This window comes from Corapipo altera, unplaced genomic scaffold (genome assembly GCF_003945725.1).
Source record: "Corapipo altera isolate COAL_440 unplaced genomic scaffold, ASM394572v1 64, whole genome shotgun sequence".
NCBI classification, from domain to species: domain Eukaryota; kingdom Metazoa; phylum Chordata; class Aves; order Passeriformes; family Pipridae; genus Corapipo; species Corapipo altera.
Window position 1 is genome coordinate 4,573,465 of NW_020884893.1, and position 24,058 is coordinate 4,597,522.

The following is a 24,058-nucleotide window of genomic DNA, read 5'->3' on the forward strand; positions in this document are numbered from 1 at the left end:
GGCATTAAGGTTCCTTCCTACCCAAACCACTATACGGTTCTAAGAAAATGCTGGTGCTGATTGAGTCGAAATGGCTCCACAATTAGTGAGATATTTTCATAATAAATTCATTGTTCATTTTCTCAATCTGGCCTTCAAGCTGCTAAAAATTTTTATTTGGGGGGGGGTTAAATTATTGTTTATAAAAGCACAGAAGAGTGTTTTCCTCAGTTGAACCATCCAAGCTAAAGAATTGGTAACAACTACAGGGACAGCAACCAAGGAGTTCTCTCACTCAGCACACCATGGGATTAAAAGGCTATATTGGTGTTTTCAACAGCGGGTTTATATTGTGAGTGCAGGGAATAAACAAGAGCACAGCTGAAATAGGACCCTGCTCTTGGTGTCAAATAAATGTACTCTCACAATACTTGGAGAGAAGGCTGAGCACAGGAACATCAGTGATGGACTGCTGAGCCCAAGACAAGAGGTGAGAAGGGTATTTTAGTCACTGATTTAAAATAGAAGATGGGACTTCCCGTACATTAACAGAGTTGTAAGGAAACATTCTGAAGTATCACAAGCTTACTGACTCACCACGATCCAGCAAACCCAGAGATCCAAAACTTTGACTGGTCCCACCCAACCTGCAAGAGTTCCATCCTGCATCTGCACTGACAACAGCCCTGAGCACATCCCAGGCTGCAGGTTTTCCCCTTGAGGCCTTAGGAAAAGAGGTGGAAGGGGCTACACACAAGGCAAAACTGGGGGAGTACACACAGACATCTCACACCCCTAACTCTCCAATCTTCTCTTCACCAGGTCATGGTGAAGGGAGGACCTAAACCAAGTTACTATTTCATTTAATATGCCCTGGATTGCAGCAATTGCTACAGCTCTGCTCCCCTACTCAAGACAAGTGGTTTTCTCTGTCTGGGAGCTTGAGGACATGAATGTGTAACATCATTTTAGTGATTTGCCACCCCTCAGGTGCAGTGTAGCAATGTCCAGGACACAAATCCACTGCCACCCTGTTTGGCACTGCAATAGTCACAGTCACTACCCCTATCTCTGGCAATGAGGCAGGAACTGACAGCTGAGGGGCAGCAAATTGTTATATAGGTTGCAAAATATATTGTGACATCTCAGATCATGTAGGTTTTCCAATGCTGAGCAGAGAAATCCCCTTACACCTTTTGAAAATAAGGGCTCACACGTTGCTGTCTTTTGTGCAAAAGCAACTTTTTCCCATTTTTGCAAAGATCTCAGAGTCAGTTTGAGCTTACTATCAGATACATGAGGCTCTAGCCCACTATTTTTAGCATTTAATGGCAAAGCTGATAGTGCCATTAATCCACTTTGGTATATAACATTCAATTTCCACTTCAAATTGCATCTCAGAGTAAATGGTAGCTTGATTCCTCCTGTCAGATATATTCAGAAATTTATGATGCAACGCATTTAATGACTTCTTACTCTCAGCTGAAGCTGGGAAAATCTGTAGTAGTCTTTTGAGACAGTGTGGCATCAAGGGATGGAGCATTCTGGAGGGGAGATTTACAGGACTATCACAGTATGTTGCTGAGACTGTCCAGATGGGCAGCACAGGACTGGAATGTAAATGGCAAAGCACTCCTGTAAATTGGTGTGTATGTGGGTGCCTCAAACCTAAGTGCCCCTCCACCAGCAGGTAGTCCAGAGCCAAGCCCAGAAGGATGTTATCCCTGCAGGGAGAGCTCTCCTGCATGGATGGGAACCTTTGGATCCTGTGCTTGCCCTGGGAGGACACAGCCTCCACCTGCCACTTCAAAAGAGAGTAAACGAGGACAGAGCTGGCAGGGAGGGACATCTGCCCAGCCTTGCTCCTGCTGGGCTCCTGCTCAGCTGCAAAACAACATTTCCAAGGGCAGTGATAGTTATTATGTCTAAAAATCACTATCTTTATCAGCTCAAAAAAGCTGGAAACCAGGAACTGAAGCTCAAAACAGAGAGAGCTGCTCAAGACTTAAATCCAGACACTTGGACAGATGGAATATCTTTTCCCTACTATGAGATTAGGGGCATGGGGGAGATAGCTTGCTGCTATACGTTTTTTAAGATATTTTTAAGATATCTGCTTTAAAATACACCACTGTGAATTTAGGGAGAGACCAATTAAGATCTTTAAAACATTAACTGTATAACTTGGTGAGCAAGTCCCCAGCCATTTATTCAACTTAAAATTACTGCACTGAATATTGTCCTTGTAAAATGATCACGTGGAGGTTGAATTTGAGACTTGTTACATCTTGCTGTTGAATTATGTGTGCATGATAGTAATTCTGTGGGCTCAGAAGGAAACTGGAAAAGACGTGTGACTTTTTGAGCTCTAAGACAAGCCTCAAACATTCTTATAAGTGATATTGTCTGGCTTTGACTTTAAAATACTTCTCAAAAGCACGAGTTGTGAAGTATTCAGACATCAGCAGATGCCATCAAAAAAACAAACTAAGAAAATTCACCAGAGAGACATAGAATGAATAAAGTGCAAGGAAAATCTACTTTATACTTAATGACAAATGAAAATCTCCCTGGTCCTTCATAGGTTTAAATCAGTACAACCCCAGTTAAGATAAGTCAGAGTGGGATCCTGTGAGTAAAAGCAGTGGTTGGGGAGAAAATGTCTTTTTGAAAGAGTAAAGAAAGGAAAAGCACATGTTTCACTTCTCCATCAGAGATGTGTCTTCGAGTGCAGGTGCCCAGAGGTGCAGGGACGATCCATCCCTCCCCTGGGCAGGACCCGGATGCCCAGAACAGGCATAAAGTTTTGCTGAATGAAAATCCCGCTTTTCAGAGGAATTTTCAAGCCAATCCCTCCCGTTCGGTGTCTGCAGAGGGCGCCAGACGGTTTCAGATGTGCTGGGGATGCTGCACCAGGTGCTTGTGGCTGTCAGTCACAAAGGTGCTCGCTCTGGAATGGCCAATGCTCTGCACGGAGGGTGAAGTAGGAGTTGTTTTTTCTTTCGTGCACGTATAAATCCCTTAGTTCTCTTTTCCATTCTTGCCACCGAAATAGCAACAGATACTTCGCTGAGCTGCAACATGCTGGCAACAAACCTGCCCCAGCAGACTGGAAAACTCCCTACTTTTAATCACCGGGAGAGCTAAAACCAGCAATGTGCTGCTGCCGATTTTTCCCTGCGGAGAAAACTGTTTGATGCCTGCGAGGTTTGAAGCTCACTGTCTCACACAGGAAAAAGCAGTGTATGACTGACATAAAACTCACTGTAAATGCATAATTTTTTTTATGTTTCCACTTGTAAAAGTGACCAAAGAAAAGTCCAGCTTGATTCCACCCCACATGCACAGCAGCAGCTTGGAAGGACTTGTTTTCCTTTTTCTTTTTTTTTCCTCCCTTTTTTTCTCTTTTTAACCTGTGCTCTAGCAGGTCCATAATCAGTTGTGAATTCAACTCCTTTGCTGACAATGAATACCACACACTCTGCATTTTCATTTCAGCCTGTGCAGCTTAATGTCACCGAAGACTTCAATGACTCCACTCTGAACAGCAGAAGTGGCGATGGATTTTGCGAGCAGGTCTTCATAAAAGCAGAGGTCTTCTTGACTTTAGGGATCATCAGCCTCCTGGAAAACATCCTTGTCATTCTTGCAGTGCTGAAGAATGGAAACCTACATTCTCCCATGTATTTCTTCCTTTGTAGCTTGGCTGTGGCAGATATGTTGGTGAGCATGTCAAACGCCCTGGAGACTGTCATGATTGCAATCCTGAGCAACGGCTACTTGATCATTGATGACCACTTCATCCAGCACATGGACAATGTTTTTGACTCAATGATTTGTATTTCTTTGGTAGCCTCAATTTGCAACCTCTTGGTTATAGCCATTGACAGGTACATAACTATTTTCTATGCTCTCCGTTACCACAGCATCATGACTGTGAAGAAAGCTTTAACCTTGATTGTGGTCATTTGGATTGCTTGTATCATCTGTGGCATCATATTCATTGCCTACTCAGAGAGCAAAACTGTCATTGTGTGTCTCATCACCATGTTCTTTACCATGCTCTTCCTCATGGCCTCCCTCTATGTCCACATGTTCCTGTTCGCCCGCCTGCACGTGAAGCGAATCGCAGCCCTGCCCGTGGAAGGGGTGCCCTACCAGAGGACCTGCATGAAGGGAGCTGTCACCATCACCATATTGCTGGGTGTCTTCATTGTCTGCTGGGCACCTTTCTTCCTCCACCTCATCCTCATCATTTCTTGCCCGATGAATCCATACTGCATCTGCTACACCTCACACTTCAACACCTACCTGGTGTTGATAATGTGCAACTCGGTGATTGACCCACTCATTTATGCTTTCCGGAGTCTGGAGATGAGAAAGACTTTCAAAGAAATAGTGTGTTGCTGTTATGGCATGAGTGTGGGACAGTGCATGCTATAAACCTCTGGTTTTGGGTGGAAAATGCCCACAATAGTTGTATGTATATATATGTATGTATTATTAAGATATACAGCAGCTCACTTTTAATGCAGTGCCTGAAGGAAGGGTGCAGGAAAGAAAAATGCCTTCTACATGATGCCTTGTTTCATACTTTTCAGAATGAGAAACAGTTTCAACTGAATTATATGAAGTTTTTTAAATAGTTATAACAGAAGGAAATCCAGAGTGGCTTAAAAATAGCTTAAGAAACTTACTGGGAAAAACAAATCCTGAAAGGGAATACTACCTTCTAGAGACTGAAATAACGTTCTCCCTACCACTCATTTGTGCCTGTTGCTTTATCTTTGTGTCACCATCACCAAGTCAGTGTTTTCTAAAAGATTCGATTAGTCATCTCTGTGGAAAGGTATTCAAAAGCCCAACAGGTAACAACATTGTTCCACACCTACTCCCATGCCTCCACCTTTTAATGAAAGAACAGACTGATATTTATGCTGTTTGCCATAAAGCAACTCGAGTACAATTTTGGAAGGGTGAAAGTAAACATTTCTCTTGCACTGAGATCAGTCAAATGAAAAGGAATCACAGTATCAGTGACAGTGTGATTTAAACAGCTGCCTGATAAGATTGACTCATATGAAGGCTTTTACATTATTTATTGTAATATAGGAGTATTATATCCTTGAATATTTAATTATTTTTTTAAGCTGGAATACACTGATCAATGTAGTGTTTGGTCTGTTCATAAAAAGCCACAGAAATCTCTTTTTGATAAACCATCACTAATGAGACCCACAGATCTGACCATCAGGAATAACTAAAACGCAAAATAATTTGAATCTAGCTTTGTGTAAAAGCTGCATGGAGTCATCAGAAATATCCATCTGGCTAAGTTCAGTACCTGAAGAAATAAGATGTTTATAACAGATAGGACTTCTATACATTGAGAAATTAATGTCATGGGTCAGTCTCTTCTTACTTAAGCTTTCCCCTGAACTCAGGGGATGGACACTGGGAACAAGGAAGCAACATGCTCTTTGCAATCATTTCCAAACTCTGTGTGCAAGTCAGTGGTATGTAAAGCACTCAACTTCAGCTGCAGTAATTTAGTCTGTGCCTCTGCTTTTTGTAGGAATAAACCATGTCAGTGGCCTTCAAACAGCACTTTGTAACTGAGCAGAGGCTGATTCAGTTTGTGTGCAACAGGTACAGGCAATAGTGCAGGCAGTGCCAGGCTAAGAAAACCCTGAGCCATCCTAAAGTCTATTCAGCACCTTTCTAGTACCTTCTGCTTTTAGGAGAGGCAGTATCCCAAATCCCTCAGGGTTGTCTATTGCTTTCAAACATCAAAAAGATCTCATTTGACTTAAGACTATCTTTTTTATTTCCCCCTCCTATTTCATTTGAATGGAGTTGCTCAGTTATTATTATTAGAGTTATTTCTGGGGCTCTCTCTGTCAGGTCAGGAACAGTTAATCCAGCCCAGAGCTTCCCCACCTATTCTGCCTCCAGTTCTGCACTCACACCCTGGTCCTGGTACCCCCCAGGCTGATGGTGTTTCCCTGCCACTGGCTCCAGATCCAGCTCTGGCTGCTGTGGGGAGTCACATTTCACATTTTGCAAATACTGGCCTGTGTTTGATTCTCAGCATCCTACAACCTATATAGGGAGCAACCCAACATCCCAATCCTATGGCCAAGGGGCCAAGAGCCATCTCTCCCTCTACTCTTGCCACACTCTGCCCATCAGCACTAACCCACCTCATGTTCCCTATTTCCCTTCCCTCTGATCACACCCTAAATTCCCTGAGTTCTCATTTCCTCCCACAATCACATCCTCCAGGCATTCCTCTGTTCCAACAATTACCTAATCTCATCACCTTAAATTTTAAAAAAGCTAAACTAAAAAAAAAAACAACAAAACACACAAACAAACAAAAACCACTAAAAACAAACAAACAAACAAACAAAACAACAAAACCACCAAATCCAAACAAAATAAACACCAACATCACTGTGGAGCAGAACAGGCACAAATGAAAATTCTCCCCAATTTCAGGTAAAAATTAGAGAACATCGCAACAACTGGCAAAGAATGCTTTCAGCCTTACCTGTGTCTCACAGAGTTCAGCAGTACCAAGATCTGTTCTGATAGCTCAGCCTGTACACTTTGCAACACCTGATGTGGCACATTAAGATGAAATCAGCACAGGAAACCACACAACTGGCCTTCTGTAGTGTGGAAAGACTGTACTTGTAAAAAATCTCTACCTGTTGTCATTGTTCTGTATCTTTATACTCTGGAGCATGGTTTGCCATGATATTCTGCTCAGGTTATTGTGTATTTAGCTTTTATTGCACCTGATGTCCTACTTATTTCTCTTTTAAAAGTGATTTAAACAAGACCGATTCATACTGTGCTTTGCCTTTAAGCAAAACATCCATGTGCTGAATAAAACAATCTGAAGAGACCACTTAGAACCATGTTTGCTTCTATCAGAGCACCACATCATGTCAAACCAGTCTGTGGGCTGGCTCACAAAACTAGAATTAGAGTTTAACACTGGGCAAAAGCCTCTTAATTCACAGAATCATGGAATAGTTTGGGTTGGAAGGGACTTAAAAGCTCATGAAGTTCCACCCCCCTACCAAGGAGAGGGACACCTTCCACTAGACCAGGTTCCTCAAAGCCCCATCCAATATGGCCTTGAATTCTAAACTCTGTCCACAGAGCAACACAAAAGGGAGCAAACAATCCAGATTTCTCAGTCTCACATGCAAACAAGTTGGGAAGAGAATCCATAAAATCCCCCAAAGATCTCTCACCCTCCCCACAGATTGTCCACAGAGATGGGTGATGGGTTTGTCCAGCCCCAGTTCCAGATTCTCAGCTCTAACTCATACTTTGGAAATCCACGGTGCAGAGTTCTGCACAAAGCCAGGATGATATCCAACACAAGCCTGGGAAGGGAAAGAGGCAGTTCCATGGGACTGAACCCCCAACAGGAGTTACTGAATGAACACTCACAGCTACAGCTCCAGGTGTAACATGGAAGTGGAGGGAAGAACAAGACTGCACCCTAAGGAAATATCCCTGCAGTCAGAGGGACAGACCTTAACACTTGGATGAGAAAGGAATCCTGAAACTGGAAATCCCCTCAGTCCTCGGGGACAGCAGTCAGGACTCATCCAAGAGATACAGAAGCACTGGCAGAGCCCAAACCAGTATCATTTCCCAGCAGTGACCCTATAGATGTGTCCATACAGCAGAACTAAGACATCACAACACATGCAGGGACAGGAGAGCAGCCCCTGACTCAGGCTGGTAACCAGAGCAACATTTCTATCTGAGAATCTGCCCCTGATCAGAACTGCAGTGAAATGCGACCACTACCAGAGTTGTTACTATTAAACCAACATGTAATCTGTTCCTAATAAGAAATGTTTCTTCCTTGATAACAGCATTGGGCTGAACAAGTTGTATGCAGTTTCCCCCTAGATGATCTAAGAAATGGCAGACAGAAAATATCTTTTTCATCTAAAGGTGTCATTAATATGGATTTATTGATTCAGTTTTTCTGCAAGAAAATTAGGCAGTTCACAAGCACTGTAGGACTAGCATTTGCTCAAAGACTTGTTAGAAAATCCTCATATATTTAAGACAAATATTTGAGTTCACAGGAGCATGAGTAATCCTCCTAAGTCAACTCAACACAGCACATTCTGTTTCTTTCATATTAAATTCAGCACTACACAGGCAATTTTCCCATCAATAAGTGTCTAAATATTTTATAATTGACAACATTTGTCTTAATGGGCAAATAACAAAGTCCAGGCACAGAGTGCTGCCTTCAAACAAGGTCATTATTAGGACCATTAGTGCAAATAGCTTCATTACCTCTTCACTGAAATAAGGTGGTTCTATTTGTTGAAGCTTAGTTTGGGATCAGGGTTTGTTGGCTGTACTTAAACCATCAAGGAGATTTTGAAGGAATCCACTAAGGAATACAGCTTCACAACATACACTGAGAGCCCCTTTGCTGGGCAATGCAGCCCAATCTCAGCTCCAAACCTCTGAGACAGTACAAGAGAAACCAGGTGACCTGGGCACTGAGACACCCAGCACGGGCACAGCAAATACAACTGTTCCACAACAGCTTCTTCCTTCCTGCCCCACCATCCAAGAGCACAGGCACTCAGACCTGCTGGTGTGAGATGATTCACGTCTTCAAACTGACAGAGAGCAGAGTTAGATTGTATACTAGGAAGAAACTGTTCCCTGTGAGGGTGGGGAGGCCCTGGTACAGGTTGCCCAGAGAAGCTGTGGCTGCCCCATCCCTGGAAATATCCAAGGCCAGGTTGGAAGGGGCTTGGAGCAACCAGGTTTAGTGGAAGGTGTCCCTGCACATAGCAGGGGGGTGAAATGGGATGAGCTTTAAAGTTCCTTTCAATCCAAACCATTCTATTCTATTTTATCCCTTCTAAATAAGGCACAGAAATCTGGACAGCATTCAGTGGCTTAGAGGGTGCAGAGCAGAGACTCACACAGCCTCTACATCTCACTATAAATGGTGCTACCAAGCCACAATAGGGCTCTCTGCTGTTCCCTCTTCAGAACAGCTCTGGGTACAGGCACAGATCTATTTTTTTTAATGACAACTGTAACACAATGCCCTTGATCAATCCACTTTCAGGTGGAAGGCAGAGGAAAGAAACACCTTTCAAAGAACGCTGCAAAGACTCATCAAAATTCCTGTCTATGTATATCTCTGTGAAGAATATTCAAATGGTGCTGTTCTGCTCAGTTTGAAGGTTAAAGCTTAAAAGATTAAAATGCAGCCTTGTTCCTAAGTGGTTCAGTTAAAAATGTACATTAAGTGGGTAGAGGCATTGAGAGGAAATTTAAAGTAGATTCTTAAGGCCAGAGCCACAGGTGAACCCACTGTGCTGGCAGTGGTGCAGCATCTCAGCTGCACATTTCATTGTGTTCTTTCCTGGGCTGGTAGGTAATGGGGTCACTGCTAAAGTCAGATGTTACACTGATGAATGGAAATAAGCTCTATCAGATTCATGCCAAAGAGAAAAACATCGCTTTTGATGTTTCAAATCAGTTTGGAAAATAAACATCTTTTTGTTCTTCATCCCAGTCATTATATATTTCAAAAGCATTTGGAATGGTAGCACAGGGCTCTGCTCATTCATCACTCTCACAATTTACACCTGTTAGAGTCAACCTAAAATCACTGGGTGAGGTCCCAGCACAGCACTAGGGCTGATTTCAATAAAAGCACATTTCCATCCCACCCACTAATTCAGTGCTATACAAAGTAGCCCTAAATCTGCCTGATGTGGAGAGGATTGGATGTCACAGTCAAGTCAGAAATGCTTCTGAAACAGAAACCATAAAAACTGTGACATGTAAATCTAGTGTTTGGACAATGTGTTGCTTAGTGGGGCAGGAGTCCAGGGGTGGATACTTTATCAGGAAGACCAGGACCTCAAAGAGTTAAGATAAATTTGTGTAATATTCACATCATTCTGAAAACAGTAGTGAAAAGTAGATCTACTTGCTATTTTTACTCACTCAGCTGACTGTGCACAAGAAAAGGACATACCTGCTTGTTCTGGGATGGTGATGGAAATATATTTATTATCTGGTAAAATAAATAATCTGAAACTTTCATCGTTCCACAGTTAAGTACCTGCCCTAAGCTGTTATGAATTTCCAAGGTTCCTTTTTCCTGTTTTATATTTTTCATTTGTTTGTTTATGAAAACACACAGTTTTGATTTGAGGCTATTTATCTCTTGTGATTATAAACAAAGGCACTGCTCAAGTGAGATTTACTTAGGAAATCCATAAATCCATGATGTTATTGCTCAAACTGTCTCCATGAGTAACAAACGCAGTCAGAATTCATCTTCAAGCCCAACTGATGCAGTTTGGGTTTGTTCTGTACCTATTACTGATTCAAGGCCAAAAATGAACATTCTAGAGAAAAAATAAAATACAGAGAGCAGTCCTGATTCACTGCAAAGGGGAGAACAGGCAGCATAATACTTTCAAGACATGATTGATATAATCACTACTATTTCAAGGGTATTTTCAAAGTTCACTACTATTTTTGGCATATGCTGCAACTGAATTACAAAGCCAAAGGCCAAACATTATGGACTTGAGACTACTCTGTATTAACATATAAATATTATAACCAAGTATTTATCAATGTAACAGTGAACACACTTTAAATTAACAGGATGAAAACTTCGGGTTTTTTTGAAATAAACACCCACACACTGAATCAGAAACACTTCCAGCTACTTAAACTCACTAATTTAGCTTGAATTAACATTTAAGCACAGACAGACCAACAGACATTCTGAGAAATGAATGTTTCTTTAGACCTACACATTCACAGTGGTACAAGAATCTGGAGGTGAGGTTAGAACAGCTACAGACCTGCTACACATGTTCCTCTTCCAGTTTGCTCACTTGATGCAGTCCCATATTATCCAAGTAGTTGAGTAGCAATTGCAGCCCCTCTCCAAAGAAGCTGAGCCATAGAAACAACTTCCCCCAGAGGGGCCATTACACCGAGCTGATAATCTGAGCAGTGAAAAGGTGCAGCTGGGAGAATCACTCTAACCAGTTATTTCCTGTGATGAGAAAAGGCAGCCAGAGCCTATTAGCACTCATTTCATTAGGGGTTCCTATTGCATCTTAACAGAGCTTGGCAGCAGTGTTTGCAAGGCTCGAGTGAAAGCTGAGAAAAGCCTCCAAGTGTGATTCAGAATAAGTGCATTAAGGAGTATTTCCTCTGCCACTCTCATACAGCTGAGGGTCATCTCAGGACTTCTTCAGCTCTAAGTGTATTTAACTCATTTTCTGGTTTTATAATACCTTGTTGCACAGTGAGGAATGTTCCCAAAGGGTAATGCTGCAGGCAAGGAAGTTCCTTTCAGCAGTCACTGGAGAAGATGAGGCTCTTCTACTCACTGTCCAGCAAAGTCAAATTAGGCCACTGCTGCACCAGATCCATGCCAGAAACCACTTTCTTCCTCAGGTAAAGGGAGCTGACATGTATTGATAAAACTTAGCATGTTAAATGTTTTGTGCCTAATTGTTTTGTCAAGGTCACAACATTTCATATTGAGGAAAAAGTAGAGAAGGAGCACAACTTTTTCAAAACAACTTGTTTGGGGAATAAGGAGTCTTTTTATCTTTACCTCAGTGAAATACTGAATTTCTGTCCAACCTTGTAGACCTTGACCTTCCCAAACCTCAAATGAAATGGTGAAAAATTTACAAAGTTTAATTTTTATGAAATTCTGGAAAGGATCAGGCGGAGGCATCTCAATCCCTTAAAGTTATGCCACCACCTCTGAGATACTAGAGAAAATCTGTTTTCAAGATTGTCCAAACACTGGGAGATCTGGAGTGACAGGACAAGGGGGAATGGCTTCCCACTGACAGAGGGCAGGGTTAGATGGGATATTGGGGAGAAATTGTTCCCTGTGAGGGTGGTGAGGCCCTGGTACAGGTTGCCCAGAGAAGCTGTGGCTGCCCCATCCCTGGAAGTGTCCAAGGCCAGGTTGGACAGGGCTTGGAGCAACCTGGGCTAGTGGAAGGTGTCCCTGCCCATGGCAGGGGGTGGGATGAGATGAGCTTTAAGGTCCCTCCCAACCCAAACTATTCTCTACTTCTACAGCACTGCCCACAGGCAGGAGTCCCAACATGCCATGAGCTAATTCCATGAATCCGTGCAATTCAGATCCCCACAGGACCAACACCTCAAAGAAATCATAAGGCAAAAAAAAAGAGGCAAGAGAAAGCTGGATGGGAAACAAAGTCTGAACAGCTGTGCAAAACAACTACTGGATGCATGTGGTGATATTTGGGACACAGGAGAGGGAAAGATCCAAGGATGAGTATCTTTGATGCTGTTTAGTAGACTATTAACTATGAAGCCAAGAGCCCACAGCTAATTAGGACAGATATCATGATTAATCCTATCTGATTTCACAAAGCCTACATGTTACTCCTTCAGCCTTTAAGAGCAAAGAACCTCTTCACAAACCACTTGTCTCTCAAAGTGAGCCTGAGCTTACTCTTCATTCTGGCAAAACACCAGACCTTGTACTTGTAGCTTTAGCTTTTTGTTGCCTTGCTCTTGGTAGCAGTCAATTATGAGATACTTGTGAACAGCTTTGCCTTTAGTAATCTTAAAATTGTACAGCATGTACTTGGAAATGTGCTCTAAATCAAGGACTTGTAATTGCAAGTTCTGAAATGGTACATGGACAATAAATAAAGATAATCTTTCATTTTCAAATTTCTCTGCATGCAAGCAATTGAGGTAGACTTGGTAATTCAAAACTTCTGTTAAAACAAATCAGGAGTCAGGACCAAACACGAGGTAGGCAGTAAACTTGTCTCTAAGAAAGCAACTAATGGTTTGCATATACAACTTGATGTACAAAAATTAAACCAAACACTGTACTGGTGTCATAATCAAGTGTTCTGCATTATCTTTTATGTTTACATAACAGAACATCTATTTCTTCTGAAGGACACAAGTGTCTGTCTCAGCATCAAAAACATGACAGCAGGGGCTACTTAAAAACATTAAACAAGGGAGAATGTCAACTCCTGCATTATGGAGTGAGCTGAACATTCAGTTCCAGGGGAAGGGAACAGCAAAGAAGGACAGTGTCCATCAGTGGGCACCAAAGCAGAATCACAGAATATTCTGAACTGGAAGGGACCCACAAGGATCATCAAGTCCAACTCTTAAGTGAATGGCCCACACAGGGATCAAACCCACAGCCTTGGTGTTATCAGCACCATGCTCTAACCAACTGAGCTGAGCTCAGGTTCAGCCTTAAAATAGATTTTGCTTTTTAACAGAGTCAAGAAAATTCTCTAAAATCAATGTTTCTCTCTCAGGTTTGTTTAATCTTACAGGGACACCATGCTGCTCCCTGTGACATCTGTCACAGCAGGCAGTCACAAACAAAATCTGACTAGAAGATGCTGGTTTAGTCATTTCATTGCTATTTTGTGTCCCCTTGCCAGCCATGCCATGGTGCTTCCAACCCTATGCAGTGTCTCAGCTCTTATCCCTCTCCTCTACACCGATGGCTGCAGTTACTCAAATGACACTCAGCAGACAAATAATTCCCCTCATTCCCTAAGTACTACTTGACACTGCTTCCCTGTTTAATGCCAGGTGCAACAACTGGGAACTTCACAGGATGAAGCCTAAACAAACAAACAAACAAACTCAATAATCCATGTATACAAGTGGACAAACCTGGATTTCTATAAGTAATCCTACAACTGTGTAGCTGCAGTTCATATGCTGGTGGATCATTACTATTCATACCAAAAAAAAGCAGGTGTGTGCACAGGGGTAACTCTGAACAACTTCCTGTAGGCAAATATACTTTGGAGAGTACAGAAGTGAACATTTAAAACCAACTCAGGCAAATGCAATCAGTCATTGAGACCCCACAGTGGATCATTCACGAAATCAAAGAAGTTCCCTTTGGTTAAAATGCGAAGAAGCAGAAAAATGCACAGAGAGATTAGGAAGTGTGTGTATTTGTAGACAAAGGGACAGTTGCACATTTCAATGATAAAAAGTTTTTACTAATGAGCAATTGTTCCCTTCTGCCACCTGCATTTAGATCCACAAACGTGGGCTTTTTGCTTTTAACTGAGCAAGAAAATTTGAAACTGAAATCTGTTACCACTGAGAACATGTACAAGTGGACTTGTGGGTGTAATAACAGTGCAAACATTGTTTCCATCACTGATTCTTAGAATTTAGCCCCATTATGGACCATCTGACATGCAATTTTATATGTCTATCATATTGTTGTTGCCCAAAATTCTTTTGTTGTTAAAGTCTCTTAAAATTGTAAACCAGATATGCCACCAATTCTGTAACAAAGTTAATAACTACAACACCCTAAAATTTAAATAAAAACCTAGAAAAATGGGAGTTATATTGGAAACAAAAGCAAATTATCACAGGATAGTGACTTTTATTAAGAGAAAAAGATGGTACTTTTTGGTTTTTAATCAGAAATTCTGCAAGTGGGTACTAAGTTGTTACAAAATCTACTGAAATTAAACCAGGCATACATGGATACAGGGGATCAATGAGCCACACATAAGTGACTAAAAAGTGTTCTTAAAAATTAATCCAACAGGTAGAAAAACATGATGTTCTCAGAGTTCGAATTCATTGTTTTCTTCTCTCATATAATATCAATTTAACCTGGTTTAGGTTTGATTTCTTTCTAAATTCCTTGTGATAACGCAAGTACAGTGAAAATCAATGTTCCCCTCTCAAAATGGAACTAATTACTCCTCAGATATGGTGGATTTTAAATATCATTTTTTGACCTAAGTGCAGCTCCTTACCAGCTGCTAAATTACTGACAGTCCAAATGTATGAGAAATATCCCAACCCAGCTCAATTATTGTCTGAAAAGCAACATGTGAAGAGGTATTGAATATCCTACTGGGCACCTTTGGTTGCTTTACTTAATAAAAACTGGAATCCAAGGCTTTGTTCTCCCTTTGGTGCTGGTTTACAGACCAAAATGGTACTTAAGTGGTACCAAGGGCAGAAGCATCTTTTGTGTCCTTCCCTGCCTTCTCCTAAAGGAACAGGATTTCTTGTTTAGCCAACAAAACTTGCTCCTTCTGAGTTTTATCTTTGAAGGGAAGATATCAGAAAAGATGCAGGGGACCATGTCTTTATTAAAGTCAAATACTGAAGGGAGCCAAGTTGTCAGGGAGGAGATTTAGTTCAGGGAACAGTATTTTCCAGACTGTAACAGCCAAGAGACAGCTCAGAGAACAGAATTTTCTGGGATAGCTAGAGCTATGTGACAGTTTTGTGTTTTGTTTTCTTAAATGCTGTCCCTTTGGTGGTTCTCCTTAATGAAAAATTATTCAGACATACTGAAGTAATACTTTCCTTCTAATGTGATAATTACTTCCAATTTGTTGTATAACTGCTAATCAGAAAAGGCAAATAACTTCCTTGGCATATGCACAAATATTGCTATTTAGAAAATTAAATCACTGATACACTACCCACTTTCTTGCTTTATTGGAAGCTGGTAAGAGCAGAACATGTAACACAAGGTTTTACCATTACTTTTCCTGTAGAGAAAAGTACATTAAGACAGCTCTGTGAATGGTGAGTGAGAGCTCTGCATGATCAAAACCACCACATCAAAGGACATGGAGCAATCAGATATTCTGAATAAAGGAAAAGATGGAATTAACAAAGAATACAGTCCCCACATTGAAATAGCAATGAGTACAAGATCATTAAGTCATCTGCATAATCAGTGAGCATGTGTTAAAAGCAAAAAGTAATTTCTGTAGGGCAGAAAAGTCTAGAAACAAGCCATATCCTATTGAGAAGTTGCTATTACAAAATATGTAATTGTTAAAAAAAAACTCTAACATGATTACATTAATGCTGCAATAGACTTCAAAATTCTTTTTGTTTCCATTGTGAATTCAACAGCACAGTGTGTTGGCACCTGTGTAATCAGAGCCACTTTGGCTGTACATTTATGAGGTCTAAGTAGCTAAAATGTGTATTTTCACATCCTGCAATTAGTAGCTCACAGGACCAAATAGCAGCCTGTTAAGAACTTTACTGTCATCATGAGTTATACTTCTTTTTATATATGTTTATATATTTTCATATGTATATATGTATATTACAATGACATGTAGTGACAGGACAAGGGGGAACTGGTTTCAAACTGAAAGACAGTAGGTTTAGATGGGATATTGGGAAGAAATTCTTGTGCAGATCTATCCAAAGTTTGATTGCAAATCTAACTCAACAGGTCAGATTTCTGAACATTTCTGAACAAGATCCTGTTTTGGAATAACAAATAAGTGAAAGCTTTTGGAGCAGCTTGGCACCGCTCCAAAGCAGAGCCAAAACCTGCAGTTCAGGTTAAACAAGGGGAATTGTGCCAGCCAGAGGATGATCTGGCTTTGGGAACACACTCCATCTGCAGAAGGTTTGCACAGCTTGTCCCCAGATTCCCAAACCCGGCCGTTCACAGGTGACCACCTTGGGCAGGTCAGGGCTGAGAGAAGCTCGTTCTGCCACACCAGAGACAGGAGCAGGAGGCACTTGGCCAAAGCTCTGTCTTGCAGGAGTGCCTGGATTCAAACAGATCCAATCAGCAGTTCAGGCAGGGCTGCCTTACCCACCTGGTCACAAGTGTTTATAGACAAAAACAGTATGCCAGTGTTTCCCTGACATTCATGCTAATAAACTGTGGAAGGAAATCAACATTAGGAAGCAAAACAACATGTAATTGCCATAGACAAGTACTGCAAAACAGCCAATTTGTCTGTGATTCAAATGAAAAATTACTATTACTCTGCCTTCATTTGCTATCTTATATATCAGAACCTGTTATTAATCATATTCCCAGTTCAGACTCCAGGAATAATACAGTTCAATACCCAGCAGGAAGTGGATATGTTGACATAATAACCAAAGTGCATATATTTTGGTTGAATAATTGCTTTCTTTCAAGGGAGCAAGATTATGAAGCCATCAAGTATCTTGCTTTGACAAAAATCTCAGTTTTGAGCAGGAACCACTATGGGAAGAGTCACTCAAGTGGAAAAAGTTAAGCATTAGATAGAATAGTGCACATTAAATGACAATTAGAGAAATTTCTTATTAAAAAACCAGATCAAAACAAACCCAAGGTAAATTACAAATCAACTAGCTCTTACTGTCAAGTACATGAAAATTAAGGCTTTCTTGACACCACACTGTGAGATACTGGCAGGGGCTTTTCTAGGCTGTATAAGTAAATGCTTCCAGCCCTGGCCAGCTTCAGACTCCAGTAACCTTCAACAGCAGCAACAAAAATGCTTGAAAACGTCACTTAAACTCCACAGGATGAATTATTAATCAAGGGGAAAATCATAACTATCACACACACCCATCCTGGAGAAATGGTCAGGGCTCTTGTCCCTCACTGTTGGGACGACTCCATCCCACTGCCAAAGGATCTGGTTCAAAAAGGTTTTTCTGAAAACTCAGTCTGTCCCTCCTCTTTGGCCTGAATTTGGGATTGACCTGTGCTGCTCCAGAATGAGGTAATTCAGTGCCTGCCTTCTCACCCTGCCTGCTTGGAGCAGCACAGCAAGATCCAGGAGGAAAAGGAAACTCCGGTGGTGACCAGGACTTGCTCAGTTTAACTCCTTGCAAGTCTCAAACTGCAAGAGAGTAGAAGACAGGAGCAAGAGTTGAGGGAGAGACACATAAATCTAAGGTGCCATGATTCAAACTTGATGACACTACAATATCAGGAGACTTGACATTTAGGCTTTGCTGACACAGATTTTTCAGAAGAGAACAACTTCATCTAAAAGAGCAAGTTCACCTCTGAAAACATCACTACTCCCAAAATCTGCCAGTGTCCTTCGCAGAGGGCTCAGGCTGCTCCTGGAAGCCTCAATGGCAGAAGAGCCCTCCCAGGAACAGTGAGCAGCAGGAGTGGGATCAAATAGAAAACACAACAGCCCAAGTGGCCCATTTCCCTATAATCTGTACTAAGTTTGGCTGACAATATGTAAATATTTACACCTGCTTTCTCCAAATTAAATTCAACTGCCAGCAGCTGATTGTCAAGTAAGTTGAAGTACGTGTCCACGGAGAATGAAAGAGAGGACAGACATTTTCAATGCATCAGGATTTCTTATACTCATCAATGATTTCTTTTCATGCTGTTTTGGTTCATACCAAATTGTACCTTTTCTATACTTTGTTCAGGAAGCAGATTTGTGCATTAGTTGTCTCCTGGATGCTCTCGTTTATAACATGCTGCCATAATTCCACATTCGTGCCTTTAATTCTACTGTTCTTGTTAGAAAATGTGTCACTTTTTGACAATAGATGATCATCCTCTCTCTGGGGTGCTCTTGCAAAGCAGAAAAACAGCTGGGAGGCTCTCAGTGGTGTTTCTGAACAACAGCGAGAGGTCAGTCAAGCTCATTCCAATTTATTCTGACTGTACGAACCTGATAACATTCTCACCTCAGAGATGCTGTCTCTTAAAAGTTTGCCATAAGGCACTGGAAAGGCCTTATGTATTATCTTCCTCCAGATAATACAAGGAAGAAAGACTGGAGTGTGCTGCTATTTCTGTAGACAAAAGCAGACTTCATACACTTTTTCCCAAATTACATGACACTGTTTAAAATGAACAATGCCCCAGGACTTTGTGGTTACTGCTACAACCTCTAATGTCTGAGAGCAGGGTAAAATGGGGACTAACAGCAGGACTGTCAGTGGATGCACACAATCTGACCTCCAGCACCTTGATAAGTTAAAATATGAAGGCCTGTGCCACACATGGTAAATATTTCATGCTGAACTTGCTACTAGTTTTCCTCAATTTCTTGTTCCAAACTGCCAGAACAAAAGCAGGAGTTGCATTCAGGGGTTTGGAGGGAGGAGATCGTTTTTTGTGGGTTTCATTGGGTGGGTGAGTATGTTGCAACACTCCTAATGACACTGCTTGGTAGACTGATCAGTTAGGATCAGCCCAATTTATTATCAGTTTTCCACAAGGGTTCAAGGTAGCTCATTTCAAGAAGAGCTGCAGAATTCCTGTTGCTGGAGCCAGTGGAGAGGCCCAAAGCAACAGGCTTCTCTAATAACTTCAGAAGCTGTAGAATTAACCATTTTACTGCCCTTTCCCAAGGCTTTTGATTGTCTTTGATGGGTAGAGCTGGACTTGGCAGTGTTAGGTTTACAGTCGGACTCAATGGTCTTAAAGGTCTTTTCCAACCTCAATAATTCAATGATTCTATGAACTCCCCCCAACAGCTGTGGTTCCAATGGGGTTATATCCTATTTGGAAAGCACAACTGTTTCCAATCTCTCATTGAGGGTGCAGCTCATGTCAAAGCTCATGTCATTCCATGATGTAGCTCATGTCAAAGACCAACAACTTCATATCAGGACTGGAAATAGTTACAATATAGATAAGGGACTGCTGCAGATCACAAGTGAGCATGAAAAGCACATACACACTTTTGTAGTAGAATTCTTAAGGCTTCCCTTTCTTCTCAGTCTATTTCCTTCTCACCCAGGGGATGAATTCATATTTTATGAGGATATTTCTATACTACAGGGGTAAGGATGTAACTACAGAGTAGAATAGTCAAAAAAAAAAAAAAATCAAAGAACCACGAAGGCTTGTTTCTTCTCCTTTTCAAGACCTCCTGAAGAAAAAAGATGGAGTGGTTTTTTTTCATTTTAACACCTCTATTATCAGTGACAAAGGTCTTCCTCACAGCAGTTTCAGGAGTAGGAGGTTATTGAAGGACAGTGTAATATAGCACAGTGTTTTCAAGGAAAATTTGTTTTCAGGTACCTGCCAAGCAGCACAAATACATTCATTCTGGTTATGCTGAACAGCCAGTCAAGCACAGACCTCCAGCAGGGACTTTTCTGCTCACTGACTGGTGCTGGGATGCTTTTATCATCTTTGAACATAAGTCACTGGCAAATATTTCTGGTTTGCTGCAGCCACATAAAAACTTGGCAGTACCCACCTGGTGCTGAATTACACAGTCCATCACCAGCATGTGGGAAATAGTAACAAGCAAAACCAAATAATTCATGTGGATTGCTTTTCATTATGGTGAAAACGTGATGGAAGCCAAGCACTACTTCAATAATCATGGAAAAATTAAACATTGGGAAATATTTGTAGCCATTCAGTTCTGCTGCACAGCACAAGCAATTGACCTTCACAACAAGAAAACCAGGTGAGTACTTGCAGTGCCCAGTGCAGGTAAAATGTGCTGCAGACAGTCCAGCCTGCCCAGCCCCAGATGACCTCGTTCACACCATGCCAGAGCTCAGTTTTGGTGGAGATTTGCAATTTTGCACACTCCACCATGGCAGAATGTGAGTCATTCCTTACCAGAGAAAGAACAGGTGGTTCCATGTTTCCTGTTGCTCTGCAAAGCTTCCAGCTTCTCCTGCATCAGAAGAGGCCTCAACAAAAACATAGCTTTGTGGCCTTTCCATTTATGATTTTCCTTCTTCAAGGACTTCGAGAGGGAACAAGGAGTATTTGTCCTTGTTTCCAGTGACAAGCCGTCTCACTATCATTTTTTCTTTTACCAAGACATTATACTTAAAATGTTAACCACCAAAACCAAGGAATTCTGTTATTTTGCTCAGGCTTTTTACTATATAATCTACAATCCTTAGTTGTAAAGCTACAGCTTTCAGAAGTCCTCTACAATCACATTCTAAGAAAAGCACTTTTACTGGTTTTTTTTTGGTATATAAAGATATAATGGTTTTTCATTTAAAAGTCAAGTGTTTGGCCTTCCCCATGTCTCTTAGATGAACTATCTTTTTGAAGGCTCTGGGAAACCTTCTAGTACCTTCCAGTACATAAAGGAACTCCAGGAGAGCTGGAGAGGGACTTTTTACAAGGACAGGGGGGAATGGCTTCAAGCTGACAGAGGGCAGATTTAGATTAATCACTTGGCAGAAATTCTTTACTTACTCAGAGGGTGATGAATCACTGGCACAGGGTACCCAGAGAAGCTGTGGCTGCCCCATCCCTGGAAGTGTCCAAGGCCAGGTTGGACAGGGCTTGGAGCAACCTGGGCTAGTGGAAGGTGTCCTTGCCCATGGCAGGGGGTGGTACAAAGTGTTCTTTAAGCTCCCATCCAAACCAAACAATTCTGTGATTCTCTGAATGGAAATTTTCCAGACAATAACATTTTTTGTTTCCTGTGCTGATGCCGTGGATGTGATGGCAGACTGCAATCTAACCACTTGCAGTAACCATTTAATGCTTTCATTTTTTTCATTATATGTAATTTGGGACTTCTGGACAAGGAAGGGAGGAGTACATGAACAACCAAAATAGCTAAAAGCTTTGCAATTAGTCCAGTATGTAGTTCAGTGTAATTAACATTAGAATGAGATTGGATTTATAGATTTTTAAGCCAGCTTCCGATTCAGCTACAGCACTTAACTTTTAAAATAGTTTCAGCATCACAATAATCTCAACATTCCTGCTGCAATGGGGAAACTTTGAAGTAGTTTTCTTTTCAGTATCATCAGTGCAATTAGAATTGCTCTGACAATGCCACAACAATTGTGGGGAGAAGAATGTGGGCCTTTGATTTTTTTGTCTATTTGAATCTAAAATCAATTTAGAAGGCCCTTTCTCCCTCTAAAAGCCTCAGGGAATCAGGAAGTTTGACAAAAGAAGTAAAGTAACAAAATGGAGACTTGTTAACTCTCTGACCCACTATCCTGTGCCACACACAGAGATAAAAGTCTTAAAAAGGAGGTTCATATGTGCCCAGTGAAACATATGGGCACATCTCTAGGCACTCCAACTTGAGCTTCCTTTGAAGATGGCTCTGCAGGAGCTGGAGAGTCCAGGATGCTGGAAACTGCTGGCAAGATAGAAAAGCTCCTTGTACCACTTCTGGGAAAATTAGCTCCTTAAACAGGATTGTAGATTCTTCTACTGGAGCCCTGCAGTTCCTAAACTCACAGAAATGACCAGACCATCCTTTTTCTCTTACTGAGGCTAATCAGTCCTTCTTAGAGCAACAAAGCCTCTGAAAGCAATGCTACATACTGTTCAAATATTTTGCATTATTAATGAGGAGAAAATCACAGTTTCACTTAATGTCTTGGCCCAATTAGAAAGATGAATCAATGCACTACGACACAACACTCGTACTGCCTTTTTTATGAGCTGCTCATGCAAGCATGTGCTGTGTCCTGATTCTGAACATAACATGGGACCCTTGATTCATACAAACTGCCTTTTTTCCAACTTGTCACTGGATCCACGATTCTTTTTGCAATACAATTGTTCATTTAGCTGCAGTGGATGCTCTGCTCTGCTTGCCGCAGCCTTTACTTTTCCCCACAGAGCATCCTTAATTAAGTTAGTCTGTCTTGAATCCAGACTGCCAAGGGAGATAGAGCTGGTGCACAGCTTGTATTTGAGAGAGAGAGAGCCAGAAACAAAGACTGGCTTGCCTGGAGAATGGTGCCATCCCTCTACAATAGGAATAGGTCTTCCTGTGTGAGAAGACAGCCCACAACACAGAATACCTGGCTGTAACTCCCCTGGGAGCAGGACTAGGCTCAAGATATCCAGCCAAACCAAAAAAACTCTTTGGTAATCTGAAGCATTTTTTTAATATAAAACAATGCAGTATTTAATCCGTTTAATGGTTTAATTAACATGTGATTGTGGCTGGTAGTTTACCCTTTAGGTAGTGGTTCACTGAGAATGGGGAAGTTAATTGCTAAACACACATGTGCAAAGGTCAGACACAGAGTTTGGAAGGAAAGCCAGTGTAGCTGTGTCACTCTTCTGTAGCACATTGCTAGTGGGTACTCTGAGCATCACAACCAGAAAGAAGAGAGGTCTGGCAGAGCTCAGATGCAACCAGCAATGTTTGAAGAATTTTGTTGGTGTTACAGAATCACAAAAGCATTGAGGTTGGAAAAGACCTTCAAGACTGAATCCAACCTGTGCCCGATTCCCACCTCGTCATCCAGCCCAGAGCACCGAGTGCCATGTCCAGTCATTCCTTGGATACCTCCAGGGATAAGGACTCCACCACCTCCCTGGGAAAAGCAGAGTAGCACCAACCCAGTACAAGGTAAAATGTAAAGCCAGTCCTATAAATCTACAGCACCATCACAGGTAGATCCCCCAGCATTGTCTCTGGTACCTACCTCCAGCTCACAGCACACAAAGCTCCACGTGGCCCAAAAATGTCACATACAAGAGCTGTCCTTCACCCTTAACCATGTCTGCAAAGCTTTAGCTGGACACAGACAATCACAGTACTCACATTCTAACTAGAAGTTGTGCAACACGGGGAGCTGATTAGGTACAATTCAAACAAGTGACCAATTGAGCTCTAATGCTCAGCCACAATTCCTGTAATTCCCAACTTGTTCTTTTGATTGCTGTGTTTCCTTGTTTTGTTTTGTTTTAATTTTTATTTTTTCTTAGTAAACCAAGTGCTAATGAACCTTGTAAGTGGATCTGGAAATGAAGAGCTGTGTCCTTTCTTTAGATAAGACAAACACTATGTGTAAGAGTTGGACTCAATGATCCTCATGGGTCCCTTCCAACTCAGAAAATTCTGTGATTCTGTGTTGGATTGGAGAGTCTTCTGGCACTCAGCTTTATTCTGTGCTCCCTACCGACTCCATGGAGCCCTATTCACATGATGGAGAGACAATAAGAACAAGCAGGAGTGTTTTGTCAGCCTCACGACTTCGGTACCAAGAGCCCACCACTGAGAGCTCTCATTAAAGCTGAAAGGACTTGTACAATCTCTCCCATTATTTAGGAAATGGCCTCATGAATCTGACAGGTGCCTCCTTCAGGAGAAACAGTGATTACCAACTAGCAGGGCATCAGTCTCAGGAAATGACACATGGAATGGAAAACAAAGATCCTTGGAAAAGAATTTTTCCAGACTTGGTAAGGACCTGCTGGGAAAAGGCAGCTAATCAGGGTGACTGTTAGAACAGGCAAGTTCAG

General features: G+C 41.6%; 1 protein-coding gene across 1 annotated transcript; it reads left to right on the plus strand.

Annotated features, from left to right (window-relative positions):
* The first annotated feature begins 3,029 nt into the window (after positions 1 to 3,029).
* On the plus strand, positions 3,030 to 6,265 carry MC3R (melanocortin 3 receptor). The gene has a single exon (XM_027646350.1). The coding sequence runs from the start codon at positions 3,445 to 3,447 to the stop codon at positions 4,420 to 4,422; it is 978 nt and encodes a 325-aa protein (XP_027502151.1). The 5' UTR covers positions 3,030 to 3,444; the 3' UTR covers positions 4,423 to 6,265.
* The last annotated feature ends 17,793 nt before the right edge of the window (positions 6,266 to 24,058 follow it).

Bases quoted from the DNA above. Each gene is read 5' to 3' on its own strand.
- MC3R (XM_027646350.1), top strand. From the start codon at position 3,445: ATGAATACCACACACTCTGCATTTTCATTTCAGCCTGTGCAGCTTAAT.